Genomic DNA, 16,193 nt, shown 5'->3' with positions numbered 1-16,193 from the left:
AAAAAGTGACATTTCAAGTAAAAAAAAAAAGTATGAAAAAAGTGACATTTCAAGTAAAAAAGTACAAAAGTGCACAAACAAAAAAGTGACATTTCAAGTAAAAAAGTACAAAAGTGCACAAACTAAAAAGTGACATTTCAAGTAAAAAAGTACAAAAGTGCACAAACTAAAAAGTGACATTTCAAGTAAAAAAGTACAAAAGTGCACAAACTAAAAAGTGACATTTCAAGTAAAAAAGTACAAAAGTGCACAAACTAAAAAGTGACATTTCAAGTAAAAAAGTACAAAAGTGCACAAACAAAAAAGTGACATTTCAAGTAAAAAAAAAGTATTAAAAAAGTGACATTTCAAGTAAAAAAAAAAAGTATGAAAAAAGTGACATTTCAAGTAAAAAAGTACAAAAGTGCACAAACAAAAAAGTGACATTTCAAGTAAAAAAAAAGTATTAAAAAAGTGACATTTCAAGTAAAAAAAAAAAGTATGAAAAAAGTGACATTTCAAGTAAAAAAGTACAAAAGTGCACAAACTAAAAAGTGACATTTCAAGTAAAAAAGTACAAAAGTGCACAAACAAAAAAGTGACATTTCAAGTAAAAAAAAAGTATTAAAAAAGTGACATTTCAAGTAAAAAAAAAAAGTATGAAAAAAGTGACATTTCAAGTAAAAAAGTACAAAAGTGCACAAACAAAAAAGTGACATTTCAAGTAAAAAAAAAGTATTAAAAAAGTGACATTTCAAGTAAAAAAAAAAAGTATGAAAAAAGTGACATTTCAAGTAAAAAAGTACAAAAGTGCACAAACAAAAAAGTGACATTTCAAGTAAAAAAAAAGTATTAAAAAAGTGACATTTCAAGTAAAAAAAAAAAGTATGAAAAAAGTGACATTTCAAGTAAAAAAGTACAAAAGCGCACAAACAAAAAAGTGACATTTCAAGTAAAAAAGTACAAAAGCGCACAAACAAAAAAGTGACATTTCAAGTAAAAAAGTACAAAAGCGCACAAACAAAAAAGTGACATTTCAAGTAAAAAAGTACAAAAGCGCACAAACAAAAAAGTGACATTTCAAGTAAAAAAGTACAAAAGTGCACAAACAAAAAAGTGAAATTTCAAGTAAAAAAAGTACAAAAGTGCACAAAAAATACAAGTAAAAGAAAGGTTACTTGAAATAAACATTAACTAAAATAAAATAAATTATAAGTTTTATTTTGAAATTACTTATTTCAGCTAGTTGCCAAAATGTTGTTCCTCAATGGCAAGGCCATGAAATTCTAAAGTAAAAAATGTTGTTTCTCAATGGATCTTATGCTTTGAGCTTGTGTGGATTCTAGCTTTTTGTTTTCTGCTTTGAAAAATACTTCTGTAAGCAGGATTCATAAGAGCAGTAGTGCATCTGAATAAGACGTAGAGCATCACCTGTGTCTCGTAGTGTTTGCTGTGGAGCCGGACCTGATCCGTGAGGGAGGCACGATTCCCATCGCCAGAACCTTCCAGGACGTCACAGGCAAGAGCATCATCATGCTGCCCATCGGAGGCTTCGACGACGGCCTGCATTCACAGAACGAGAAGATCAGCAGGTCCCTGGAGCTTCTGAGTCTGTTGGAGAGCTTCTCTTCATGCACATTCATTCACTGCTTCATGTCTTATTTTTCAGATACAACTACATGGAGGGAACCAAGCTGTTCATCGCCTACCTACATGAAGTGTCTCAGATCAAGAAGTACTGATGTGAAGATCTTCTGCTGTTCTCCGGAACAAACACATCTCTCCATTACTACTAACAAATATATTTCTCTGTGCTGATGCATATTTTGACAGATTAATGATGCTGGAACAAATTAAACAAGTGTTTTGCAATGCATGCGCAGTGGTTTTATTTGCATTAACTTATGAGGCTGCATTTATTCACTTGGTTATGTCTAGTGACTTGTATTATGTAATTGTGCGTTCTGCTAAAACAGGAAATGCCTTGAGAACGTTTTAAGGTTGCCAGATATTCCATCATAGTCATAAAGGTTCAAATCATATTCTCATAAAAACATTATCTTTATTGTAATCGGTGTGAATTAAATCGCACGGTTTGCACGGTTTGACACGTTTTTAAAATAATGCAATTCAACATTTTTTTATTATTTATGCTGCGGAATATAACAACAATGGACAGAATTTAAAATCTGAGACTTCGTTTCATATTAAAAGTACCAAAGCACAATGCTTATTGCGATATATTGGATGGGAGGCAGGGGCATGGCCATCATTTCAGAAGTGAGGGGGACAGAAATGTTATATATATATAACATTTCTGTAATCTATATAAACTACCAGTCAACAGTTTTTGAACAGTAAGATTTTTTATGTTTTATAAAGAACTGCTCACCGCTCACCAAGCCTGCATTTATTTGATCCAAAATACAGCAAAACAGTAATATTGTGAAATATGTTTAAAATCTCAATAAACATTTATTATTATTATTATTATTATTATGTTGAAAACAGCCGAGTAGAATTTTTGCAGGTTTCTTTGATGAATAGAAAGTTCAGAAGAACAGCATTTATCTGAAATAGAAATCTTTTGTAACATTGTAAATGTCTTTATCATCACTTTTGATCAATTTAAAGCATCCTTGCTAAATAAAAGTATTAATTTCTATACCCTAAAAAAAAAATACAAATACAAAATTATACTGACTCCAAGCTTTTGAATGATATAGTGTATAATGTCATAAAACTTTTTATCTCAGATAAATGCTGATCTTTAGATCTTTCTATTCATTCAAGAATCCTGAAAAATGTACTCAACTGTTTTAAATATTGATAATAATAATAATCATAAGCAGAAATGTTTCTCGAGCAGCAAATCAGCATATTAGAATGATTTCTGAAGATCACGTGACACTGAAGACTGGAGTAATGATGCTGAAAATACAGCCTTGATCACAGGAATACATTACATTTTGAAATATATTCGAATTAATAGAAAGCAGCTATTTTAAACAGTAAAAATATTTCACAATATTACCGCTTTGCTGTATTTTGGAACAACTAAATGCAGGCTTGGTGAGCACAAGAGAAGTGTTTAAAAATCATAAAAAATCTTACTGTTCAAAAACTTTTGACTGGTAGTGTACATAAAACGAATAAATATAATAAACATAAAATCGAAAGTGTCCGGATGTTGTTCCGCTAAAGACGAAGGGTCTGGCAACCCGCGCTGTCAGCGCTCAGTCGAGAAGCTGCTTAGTAATGTGGCTTCAAAACCTCACCAATGCTTCATCACAACTAGTCCTTTATTAGCTGTAGACATTGCTCAGCGGATAGTTAAAGCATTGACATCGATTACTGAAAGCACAGTTGGGTTTTCAGCCTAAATATCGCGTTATCGAGCTGCGCAGAGAGAAGGCCAGACAGACTCTGAGGTAAGACGATATTACTCACACTTCACTGATATGCGAGGCTGATATGTGTTTATTTTTAAACAAATCTTGCTTTAAACAATCTGCAGTAAGCAGTAAGTTGCTGACTGCTGTCAGAAGTGTCTGGTTTTGTGTGAATGTGGAGTTGTGAGGTGTCGCTAGTCGGCTAATGCTAATTGTTTATGTTTTGGTGATCGCGTCAAACTAGCTGACAGTCAGATTAATCACATTTTAACTGTAAACTCACTTAATAAGGCCGATTATAAAGATATAAGGTGAACTACACAGTAAAAGAGCATACTGTGTAACTATATCACTATATGCATATAATCAGGTTAAACATTTTTTTTCTGAATTAATTTTTATCACTCCATAAATCAGAAAATACTGTCAACAGAGAGAAAACAAACACATTTTCACCATGTTTTTAGGAGTAAAATGTCATATAAATCAGTGTGAATGAAATCTGAACAAACCTTCAGAATATAGAGAGGAATAAATCTGTAAAGTTTGCTGTTTGTAAGAGAGAAACTCTTTAAAGATACAGATTGGAATTGAAATCTACAGACGCAAATAGATAAAGTGCAATAAAATAAACCCTTAAATGTGTATTTTACATGTTTTTTTTCCAGTAGTCTGAAAGAAGAGATGGCATAGAAGCAAAAAATATCACTTTATAAATCAGAATATACTGTCAACTGCCAGGAAAAACTACATTTAAATACATATGCATTGACAATAATTAAGAAAAGCAATAGAAAGACAGTTTAAAGTAATCAAGTGCTAACTAACTTCAACTTTTTCTCCAAACCAACTCTACCTGCTGTTGTCATCTGTTCAGATTAGGGTTGCAAATGGGTGGAAAATTTCCGGAAACTTTCCCAAAATCCCTGGAAGATTCCAGAATATCCTGGAAAGTTTCTGGAATGTTTCCAAAATGTACTGGAACCCTAGTTCAGATGTTGTTCTGCTTGCGTTCAGTGTTCCAGAAGCTCGGCCTCTCCGAGAGGCTTGCATTGCACAGATGATCTCAGATCTTGGGCTCCCTGATGACGTGCTGTGAGACCATGTCCCTGCGGAACGTCACGAGTGATCTCCTGCGCCGCCAGATCCGGGTGAGCAGTGTGGGCAGCTTTCATAAACGTCTATATTTACTATAGTCGTCAAAGAGTTCAGACACGGAATATCTTGTACAATGTAAATGCCTCGTTCATTCAAATGTAGGGCTGCCCTCGACTAAAGATTTTTCTGGTCGACAAGTAGTCGTTCATTTGAAGCATTAGTCGACTAATCGCATGTTTATTAATAAACCATATGTGACCCTGGAGCACAAAACCAGTCTTAAAGGCACAATATGTAATTTTCGCCACTAGAGGGCGCGTATTCAAAACAAAGAGACAAAGGCGTAGTTTGATGACGCTGTGACTGAGTGTGGAATCATGGGAGTTGTGGTCTTCATCCCCACAGCCGACGCAATCCGACGGGACTCGGGCAGAAATCTTGTTCATGGATGAGCTAATGATTTATTAACGTAGTAGAATGAAGCAGGGTGAGGCTGAAAGCCGTCGAAGCGAAACGAGGCGCTGAACGAGCGTGACACACGGCTGGAAAGCAGCGGAGCTTTTATTATGCCACAGTCGAGCGCTCCCGCTGCTTCCGGTCGTGCGTATGTGGGGTAAAGCAGCGGAGCTTTTATTATGCCACAGTCGACCGCTTCCGCTGCTTCCGGTCGTGCGTATGTGGGGTAAAGCAGCGGAGCTTTTATTATGCCACAGTCGACCGCTTCCGCTGCTTCCGGTCGTGCGTATGTGGGGTAAAGCAGCGGAGCTTTTATTATGCCACAGTCGACCGCTTCCGCTGCTTCCGGTCGTGCATATGTGGGGTAAAGCAGCGCGGTTATAATGCTACTCTGTGCGGTCGTCACCGGTCTATTAAAACATATTAAAGCGTCTTTGGTGTTTCCATATTTTCTACAAAACAAAACCGGAAATCGAGGGGTTATGACGTCATTGGCAGGCGACACAATGACACTATGGACACCGGTGCGTGTCACTAGTTAAAATTGCTTATTTCTCTGGATTTAAACATTCTTCGAAACATTTGGGATAATGTAAGTACACAAGTCAGCAAAATATATAACACTGCTCTAGTGGTTTTTGGATATTTTAATAAAAAAATCTTACATATTGTGCCTTTAAGTCGCTGGGGTATATTTGTGGCACTAGCCAACAATACATTGTATGGGTCAAAATTATTGATTTTTCTTTTATGCCAAAAATCATTAGGATATTAAGTAAAGATCATGTTCCATGAAGATATTATATAAATCATAATAATGCACCTTTAAATTGCCTACATTGCCTAATAAGCGCTCAAGCGCACACATAAAGCTTGCCTCAGCACACCGGCAGAAGTAATGATGATGTATGTGTCAGGTAAAAGCAGTAAGGAGGCTGCATTAACAATTTAATAATTCATTGATAAACTAGTGCTTTTTGTTTTCATCTTAAGAGATGAAGTCGGCGACACTGACTCGTCATCTCCGCAGTAGTGCATGCACCTGCATGCATCTTTCATACGGATTACATAATCTGAGAATATTTGTTTTACATTTGAATTGGTTCATTTGAAAGTAAGGTAACACTTTATTTTGATAGTCCACTTTAGACATTCTACTAACAGTAAGTAACTTTGCAACTAGCAGTCATTAGAGCATTAGTAGACACTTTATTTTGATGGGTCCACAACATACATGACTACGAGAAACTTTGCAAGTAAATGTCAACTTATTCTACCAACCCTAAACCTAACCTAACAGTCTACTCTGAGAGTTAGTAGACATGTAGTTGCAAATTAATGAGAATTAGTTGACATGTAGTTGCAAAATTGTTAGTAGAATATCTAAAGTGGACTATCAAAATAAAGTGTAAACGAAAGTAAACATTTAATAGATATATTTTTAATGTCTGTAAGGCAAGTTTACACAGAGTTTCGCGCTCAAGTTCACAGAGACCGAGACGGCAGAAAGCGCATCCTGTTTGCTTTCATTATTTTACAAAAGCGCAATGTTTTGTTGTTATCGTGAGTGCACACATATAAATGTAGAGTCTTTACAGATTTGAAAGAAATATTACTTTTATCTGTATGAGCAACAATGAGGGAGTATTTTAAGAGATCTGTCCGTCACGGAGTGCTTGACTTCGCCTGTGGAATTTTTTATTTATTTATTTTCTTTTCGACTAAGCAACTAATCGACTATCGAGTTAGTCGACTATTAAGGGGCAGCCCTAGTAAAATGTGCATCAGTGTTCACTCAACCTCATGTCGTTCCAAACCCGTATGAACATTAAAGGAGAACGTCTGAAGAATCTACTACACAACAACCCACCAGTTTTGCCGTGTAAAGCAGTATCAGCAGTACAAGCGTGTGTAACACTCTCATATCATGTGTGTGTGTGTGTGTGCAGGAGAACCGGGCTCTGGACTTCCAGAGACACTATCATGTGACCGACCCGTTTATAAAGCGTCTGGGGCTGGAGGCCGAACTACAGGTGATTGATGAATGATTGCGTGTTAACTCATAGTTTTCATATGTCGTCACACCTGTATAGGAACAAAACAGTCTTTCCCTCCATCTTTTGCCCACCAGGTTTGTACTGAGTACAAAATTACTAATTAAGTGACATTAACAGACCAAGTTCAGTGTACACCTTACAGATGATGCATACTATATACAAGCAAGCAGATGAGCTCAGAATACGAACATGCTAAATTGCATGGTTTCGCCTAGAAAGCCATTATAAAGAAAACGATTCATATGACTTACAGTGATATACAGTACAGACTAAGCAGTGAGCCCAGAATATGAATGAATGCAACGCACAACAGTTTCACATTAAACATTTTCCCCTTGAAAAACATTCTAAAGAACGCTCTTGATATGCAATTTTGGGCTAACCTGCTTGCCTGTATATAGTATGTTTTATTAATAAGGTCCACTGTCACCATCTTAATCTTAATAAAGTCATTTTCACAATAAGCATGTTAGAATATGCTACTGTTTTTAGTGTCTGATATACTGTGGCAGATTCTACATAAGTTTAAATGATATATATATATATATATATATATTAGGGCTGGGTTTTGACACAAATTTCACAATTCGATTAGATTCTCATTCAACAAGTTTTCGATTTGATTCAATATGGATTATTTTGGATATATATCAGGTACAGTACTTGCCAAATTTTCTCAAGGAAAAAAAAAATCTCTAAACTAATGCTGCAAAATATACATGAGAGTCATTACTACAATATTGAAGGTTCAATTTATCTGATTTGTATACAAACGCTTAAATTACACTCAATGAAGTTTTTATAATAATAAAGTTACAATTAGCTACATCATAATATTTCTACTCCAATTCATTTTTTTTAAATATAAACATTTAAATGGTGACTGTCATAAAAACTTTTAAACATAAAAATGTATTTATTCAAACATAAATTGAACACTGAAGAACAATAAAAAAATATTAATGAATGTTATATGGTGCATATATTTATATATATATATATATATATATATACAAACACACACACACACACACACACACACACACACCCTACCATATACAGTATACATATGTGTATATGTTTTTATTAATTTTGCTTATTTAGTTTGACACCTGAAGTTTTTTGTAGTTTTTACTAACATTTTAGTTTTTTTTTTTTAATATTTCAGTTAACATTTTTTATTTATTTCTAGTAACAAAATTTTTTTTTTTTAATTTCAGTTCTAGTTTCAGTTTACTATAATAACCCTGTGTCATGTATGTTTTGCCCTCCACTGACATGACTGAAAATATTTATCAGTATAGTAATAGCAGACAATTTTTTTTTATTATGGGCTGAGGCCCATTTATAATCTTAAATTATTTTTGCACAAAAAAAAAAAAGTCAAAATTTAGATAATTCATGACAATTCATACTCAACAACTGGTTTTTGCTGCTGTATCTTTAGGACTTGAATGTAAACACCTCCTCCCAAGTAACGATACTTTGTCATTTTTGTACTTCAGTTTCAACAAATGTTCTTTTTAGAATAGAGAAGAGGAATGTTACATCTTAGGACTGCTCATACATTATAACCTCTCTGTTTTCAGGGTCACTCTGGCTGCGTCAACTGTCTGGAGTGGAACGAGAGAGGAGAGTAAGTTCAGTGTTCAATCCCAGAGTGCTTCACGTCTCCGTGTCTCTTCATAAACTCACTGAGTTTGTTCTTTCCAGCCTCCTGGCCTCAGGTTCGGATGACCAGCATGCCATCATCTGGGATCCGTTCCGGCACACCAAGCTCATCACTATGCACACGGGACACGCAGCCAACATCTTCTCCGTGAAGGTGAAGTCCATGTCTGCATCTAGTAAACATGCATGAATGTGTGTTCTCATCCGTGTGTGTTTGCAGTTCCTGCCTCACTCCGAGGACCGGATCTTAATCACAGGAGCCGCAGACACCAAGGTGCATGTGCACGACCTGACGGCGAAGGAGACCACTCACATGTTCTCAGACCACACTAACCGCGTCAAGCGCATCGCGACGGCTCCCATGTGGCCCAACACCTTCTGGAGCGCGGCGGAGGACGGGATCATCAGGTACGGAGAGTTCAGTCAATCAGGGTTTGTGAAACCCCCGGTGGTTTGTGGAGAAACTGCAGGGGGTTGTGAGTTGATGGAAAAAAAAGCTAAAATTTAATTATATCATATGTGACCCTGGAGCACAAAACCAGTCATAAGGGTCATTTTTTTTAAATGGAGATTTATACATCATCTGAAAGCTGAATAAATAATCTTTCCATTGATGTATGGTTTGTTATGATCGGACAATATTTGAAAATCTGGAATCTGAGGGTGCAAAAAAATCAAAATATTGAGAAAATCATCTTTAAAGTTGTCCAAATGAAGTTCTTAGCAATGCATATTACTAATCAAAAATTAAGTTTTGATATATTTACGGTAGGAAATTTACAAAATATCTTCATGGAACATGATCTTTACTTAATATCTATAAAATATATATAAAATGATTATTAACGACATTCAAGAACCGTCAACATGCAAATTTGTTGTTAAATTACTGGAGATATTTCAATTAAATATTTTACATACAGAGGTTTGGCTGAGTTTGGGAATCTAATGCATACTAGTGTTATTTTATTATGGTTAATATACTATTATAGTTTTTATTAATATTTTGAATTAAAACAAATATATATATATATATATATATATACATTGCCTTGCGAAAGTATTCTTATTCTTATCGTTTTGTTATGTTGCAGCCTTATGTTAAACTGCTTTAAATTACTTTTTTTCCACATCAATCTACACTCCATACACCGTAATAACAGAACAAATAACAGGTTTTTAACATCTTTGCAAATTTATTAAAGATTAAAAACTTAAATGATTCCATTGCATAAGTACTCATACCCTTATCTGGGAAAGTTGAAATTTAGCTCAGGAGCATTCATATTGCTTGTAGATGTCACTACAAGCAATATGAATTTGAAAAAAGGTCACTACACTTCAAGTGAAGTATAATGCATATCAGAGCAAAAACCAAGCCCTGAGGTCAAAATAACTGTCTGTAGAGCTCAGAAACAGGTTTGCATCAAGCCACACATCTGGAGAAGAGTTCAGAAACATTTGTGCTGCATTGACGGTTCACAGAAGCATGTAGACTCCGTTACCCTTTATAGAAGATGTTTGAAACAACCAGGACTATTCCTAGAGCTGGCCTCCTGGACAAACGGAGCTGGGGCTGTTTTTCAGCAGCAGGGACTGAGGGACTCGTCAGAGTAGAAGAAAAGCTCAATGCACCAAAATATAGAGATAGCCTTAATGAAAACCCAGTCCAGAGCATTCAGAACCTCAGACCGGGCAGAAGGCTCACCTTCCAACAGGACAGTGACCCTAAACACAGCAAGAGTGGCTTATAAACAACTCTGTGAATGTCCTTGAGTGGCCCAGCCACAGCCTGAGCTTGAACCCAATCAAATATTTCTGGAGAAACCTGGAAATGTGCATCTGCCCCCATCCAACCTGAGGTGAAGAGGCGAGGAGAAGAATGGCAGATAATTGCCAAATGCTGATGAGCAAAGCTTGTCGCATCAAACCCAAAAATACTTGAGGCTGTAAAGGTGCTTCGGTTAGGTACTGAATTAAGGGTTTGAATACTTGTGCAATGTGCTTCAGCTTTTTATTTTTATTTTTTTATAAATGTACAAAGTTGTGACAGTTCTGTTATTTGCTCTGTCGTTATGGTGTATAGAGTGTAGATTGATGTGGAAAGAGAAAAAAAAAAGCAGTTTAACGTAAGGCTGCAACATAACAAAACGTGAAAAAATGAAGGGTTTTGAATACTTTCGCAGGGCACTGTGTATATATATATATATATATATATATAGAGCTTTTAATTTTAGTTACATGTAATTTTATTGTTTGTTTTGTCGTTTTTTTGTGTGTTCTTTGTAATACGTCTGTATAGTTTCTATTGCATTTTTATTACAGTTTAATTTTGTTATTTTTAGCAAATATGTTGCAACTAAATTCAAATAAGGCCAAGATTTTTTATATCTTATTTCAGTTAGCATTTATTTTATTTCAAGCAACCAACTTTTTTTTTTGATGGCTTTAGTTTCAGTTAACACAGTAATAACCCTGATGCACTTCTGAAAATCTCAAGGTCCAATCAGATTTCCTGAACTAACATGAAGTCTAGTCGTGTTCAGTCTCGTTCTCAAAGGAACTGACTCGAGCCTGCAGCAGAAGTTCAGTCATACGTCTCCTCGAGGTTAATGAGGCTCGTGGGAATGGCTTGTATGCCCTTGAAAACTCTGTTCAAGCCTCTCCAGATGTTGTGTTGGCTGCAGGCTCTGAATGATGTGTGGACATGAAAACACACAGCACTAACGCCAGAGCCGACATGTAGAGGACACAGCTTTTACTGCTGCTTTTTAAACACAAGGTGCCATCGCATTAGCCACATTTTGCAGGCAAAAAAGAGAAATTGAGCTTTTTGGCCCAAAGTCCTCATGCAAAATCTCATTGCAAAATTTGCATTTCACATGAAATTCCCAATCATGTCGATTCCTATTGAAATGACTGGATTTTGCAGCAAAAATGCTAAAAAAGTCACTGGGGTATATTTGTAGCAATAGCCAACAATACATTGTATGGGTCAAAATTATACATTTTTCTTTTATGCCAAAAATCATTAGGATATTAAGTAAAGATCATGTTCCATGAAGATATTTTGTAAATTTCCTACCGTAAATATATCAAAACTTAATTTTTGATTAGTAATATGCATTGCTAAGAACTTCATTTGAACAACTTTAAAGATGATTTTCTCAATATTTAGATTTTTTTGCACCCTCAGATTCCAGATTTTCAAATAGTTGTATCTATATATTGTCCTATCCTAACAAACCACACATCAGTGGAAAGATTATTTATGCATACATCTCAATTTAAGACAAATTGACCCTTATGACTGGTTTTGTGGTCCAGGGTCACAAATGTGCACCTATTTAAATTGAATGTGAAATCAAAATTGGCTCCGTTTACATTCTTTACGGAAGTTTCTGGTCTGATTGTGAACAATTATTACAAAAGGAAAAATTAATCTGGCATCAAAATGTAAATGTTCTTTTCCAGTCTCTCTTGCTATTCAAGCCTCTGTCATATAGAGACACTTTTCACCATGCAGTCGTTTTCAAGCCTGTGGTCTGTGTTTTTCCCATCAGGCAGTATGATCTGAGAGAGAGCAGTAAACGCTCGGAGGTGTTAATCGATCTGACGGAGTATTGTGGGCAGCTCGTGGAAGCCAAATGTCTGGCTATCAACCCTCGTGACAACAACTACATGGCTGTGGGAGCCAACGGGCCCTTCGTCCGGCTCTACGACATCCGAATGATCCACAATCACAGGTCATCTCAGTGTTATTAAAGGAATACTTCACTAGTAAACACAGAATGTCCATACAAACAAATGCAATGGTGATTATTATTGTTAAAATGAACAGACAGACATTATTTGTTAATAATTTCCCCCTCCACAGCAGCTCTCAAATCTCATTCACTTGTGTTCAATCAAAAATGCATTAATTTTTGGCTGGAATATTGATTGAAATACTGTACCTGTATTTTTCTGAAAATAAGCTGCACCTGGACGAAATTGCATTATTGAATCGCAACGGTGAATAAAGCCTCGTTTTATTACTAAACTCAGAAATAATGTAAAATACTGGAAATTAAAACAAAACTTTTACAAACACTATAATGATGTATTATAAAGCAGATAGTTCCGGTCCTTGATTCTGATTGGCTGAGCCGCGTTCGAAGCTGTTGTAAATTACTCTACAAAGTAACATACACCTTTGTTTACGTTTGTGTGTTGCTCGGCAACCACTTTGTAGCAACCACGACTGTTTCTGAGGAGCTACATTGTTTGGTGGAAGAATACTGTTTTTATTAATATCATTACACTTTATTTGCTCTGTTTTATTCTGTGAAACCTTACTACGTATATGGAATAACCGTTTTATAAAAGCAATAATCCCCGTGAAGCCGTGGTTTACAGTGAATTTACCTAACAACGCCCCTTAGCTGTTATAAATTCACTGTTAACCACGGCTTCACGGGGATTATTGCTTTATTTTAGTTCTTCTCACTCCACAACAAATCCTTTAAATGTAAGGGTATTCGGAACAAAACAGGAATGAAAAGTATACAATGAACATTCATTTTATAGCATTATAATAAACTTAATGACTAAAATTTATTTAAAGTAAAACTGAAACTACTGGCATTATTTTAATATCACTGACAGTATTATAGTTTATTATTTTAAATTCGTTAAATTTAAATACTATTTTTTTTAAATGTATAATTTTTATACATTTTAAATTTAGTTTTCGTTATTTTAGTAAACCTTAAACTAAATATAAATGTTGCCTTGCAACTAGCTGAAACGAAATGTTTACGTTTTTTGATATTTTATTTTATTTCAGTTATCATTTATTTCAAGTATTAAAATAAAGCAAGAAGCCGTGGTTTACAGTGAATTTATAACAGCTAAGGGGTGTTGTGACGTGAAGCCGAGTGCCTAACAACGCCCCTTAGCTGTTATAAATTCACTGTAAACCACGGCTTCACGGGGCTTATTGCTTTTATAAAACGGTTATTCCATATACGTAGTAAGGTTTCACAAAGTAAAACAGAGCAAATAAAGTGTAATGATATTAATAAAAACAGTATTCTTCCACCAAACAATGTAGCTCCTCAGAAACAGTTGTGGTTGCTACAAAGTGGTTGCCGAGCAACAGACAAACATAAACAAAGGTGTATGTTACTTTGTAGCGTCATTTACAACAGCTTCGAACGCGGCTCAGCCAATCAGAATCAAGCACCGGAACTATCCGTTTTATAAATGTAAATATTGCATTATATAGACATTTTAAGACACAAGTCGCATTATATTCCAGAATATACTATACATAGATCCATGTTGTTATAATTTTGAGGGATGTTTTCTTTAGTGTGTAACGTTACGCTCTTCTCAACCTTCTTCTAGGAAGTCTATGAATCAGAGTAGCTCAGCCGGTGTTCATACATTTTGCGACAAGCAGAAATCGATACCGGACGGCGCTGGACAGTACTATGTCGCAGGTTTGTCGACAGTATCTCGGTGTTTCTCATGGATGATCTTCTGCATAGAGACAGAGCGATAATGTATTGCGGGAAGCTGCCTCCTTGTCATTTCTGACTTATAACAAAAAATATTTCACCACCCGATTTGAACCTGAGAGGAGGAGATATATTAAGAAACTACATTTTATTGGTCTATGTCAGTGCCCCTTTTCCTTGCCTTCCTTTTGTTTGAGATCCAACTGAATGACCCTGACATCTACAACTATTTGTGTCCTAAACGCTCGGGTTTTGGGTCGACTGCTTATAAAAACATAGTTCTGGGTTTTGTAGCTTGTTTGCTGTACACCTCGTCACACAGCAGCTTTTAGGCATTGCTCTGTTTTTTGTTATATAATGACAAGGAGGCAGCTTCCCGTAATACAAAGTCAATGGAGAGCGTTGGATTGTGGTGTGGGGGCGTGGCCTAAATGTGCTCTGTCTCTATTGGGAAAACACGTTTTACAGATGTTTCCCTCCGTTTGTAGGTCACTTGCCTGTGAAGCTTCCTGACTATAATAACAGGTTACGAGTTCTGGTGGCCACCTACGTCACATTCAGTTCAGACGGCACCGAGCTGCTGGTGAACATGGGTGGAGAGCAGGTAAACTAGTGACGCTCGCTGCTGGTAGTTACTGACGAAGCTGTTTGATGCGCAGTTACGCAGTACTGCTTCCTGTTTGCAGGTGTATTTATTTGATCTGACGTTCAAACAGAGGCCGTACACATTTCTGCTGCCCAAAAAATGCCACTCGTCATCGGGTAAGATGTGAATGCTGTCGTAGACCCGAATTGTATTATTATAAATATATTAGTCAGTCATATTACTGCATTTAGGCATTATCATAATAATTAATAGGGATGAACGATATAGCTAAAAAAAAAAATTCTAGTGCTGTCAAACGATTAATCCGCGATTAATCGCATCCAAAATAAAAGTTTTTGTTTACATAATATATGTGTGTGTTCTGTGTATATTTATTATGTGTATATAAATGGGTCAAAGATGTGAAGATGATTAAGGTGATTTTATGTCCACAGAAAGCACATTGAATGTAAGCAAAGTGTCTACTTTTAAGTTTTTGGAGAATAAAATGTTACAATTTGGTTGAAATAATAAACAAAATTGCAATTAAATTAAACAGAAAACTTTTTAATTTTTTGGGGAAAAACAACAATTTAAAGCAGTATTACACTTATTGTTTTTATGCTTAAACCCTTTTTCGTCTTTTACCCACAAATAAAAATATATTTATTTTTTTGCTCAGAAAAACAAAAACAAAAATACATTTACATTAAACAGAAAACTTTTACATTTTGTAATTTTTCTTTTTTGTATATATATATATATATATATATATATATATATATGTTTTTTTATATGTTGTTTATATGTTAAACTTATTTAGATATAATATAAGAATATAAATATATAAATGTATATACATTTAAATATTTAAAAAATATATAACACATATATTATGCAAACTTATGTCCACAGAAAGCACACTGAATGTAAGCAAAGTGTCTACTTTTAAGTGTTTGGAGAATAAAATGTTACAATTTGGTTGAAATAATGTTACATTGTCATTCAGTGTAACACTAATATTTATGTAAAAATTCAAACAACATGCTTATTCTGACGTGTGCATATTAAAATATATAAAAGAATAAGAGCATATTCAATTTTATTGTGTTTTAAATGAGTAAAAATTCTTGCTGACAAATGGGCAAAACCTAGGATAGAGGCATGTTTAAAAAATTAATTAGTATTTGGGGTGAAAGTTATTAGTCTTTAAACAGAAAACTTTTTAATTTTTTGGGGAAAAACAACAATTTAAAGCAGTATTACACTTATTGTTTTTATGCTTAAACCCTTTTTCGTCTTTTACCCACAAATAAAAATATATTTATTTTTTTGCTCAGAAAAACAAAAACAAAAATACATTTACATTAAACAGAAAACTTTTACATTTTGTAATTTTTCTTTTTTGTATATATATATATATATATATATATATATATATATATGTTTT

At 34.8% G+C, this 16,193-nt stretch overlaps 1 protein-coding gene and 1 long non-coding RNA gene across 3 annotated transcripts in view; both read left to right on the top strand.

The window, feature by feature from the left end:
- Positions 1-1,356: 1,356 nt before the first annotated feature.
- LOC107673330 (uncharacterized) lies at positions 1,357-1,853 on the top strand. Its single transcript, XR_001632395.1, has 2 exons — positions 1,357-1,571; positions 1,649-1,853. It is a non-coding gene; the product is annotated as an uncharacterized LOC107673330 (long non-coding RNA).
- A 1,321-nt stretch (positions 1,854-3,174) lies between these two features.
- The window catches only part of LOC107673335 (WD and tetratricopeptide repeats protein 1-like), a 16,310-nt gene continuing 3,291 nt past the window's right edge, over positions 3,175-16,193 (top strand). For both annotated transcript variants that reach the window (XM_016466883.1, XM_016466882.1), the window contains exons 1-10: positions 3,175-3,410; positions 4,389-4,522; positions 6,875-6,958; positions 8,572-8,618; positions 8,696-8,807; positions 8,874-9,061; positions 12,217-12,399; positions 14,045-14,139; positions 14,646-14,761; positions 14,844-14,919. In XM_016466883.1, coding sequence (XP_016322369.1) covers positions 4,457-4,522; positions 6,875-6,958; positions 8,572-8,618; positions 8,696-8,807; positions 8,874-9,061; positions 12,217-12,399; positions 14,045-14,139; positions 14,646-14,761; positions 14,844-14,919 — 967 coding nt within the window. In that variant the 5' untranslated portion in view covers positions 3,175-3,410; positions 4,389-4,456. The remainder of the gene's footprint in view (positions 3,411-4,388; positions 4,523-6,874; positions 6,959-8,571; positions 8,619-8,695; positions 8,808-8,873; positions 9,062-12,216; positions 12,400-14,044; positions 14,140-14,645; positions 14,762-14,843; positions 14,920-16,193) is intronic.

Source organism: Sinocyclocheilus anshuiensis, unplaced genomic scaffold, assembly GCF_001515605.1.
Source record: "Sinocyclocheilus anshuiensis isolate Anshui unplaced genomic scaffold, SAMN03320099.WGS_v1.1 scaffold480, whole genome shotgun sequence".
NCBI lineage: Eukaryota > Metazoa > Chordata > Actinopteri > Cypriniformes > Cyprinidae > Sinocyclocheilus > Sinocyclocheilus anshuiensis.
The sequence above is the reverse complement of the archived record's forward strand: the minus strand, read 5'-3'. Positions and strand labels throughout refer to the sequence as shown.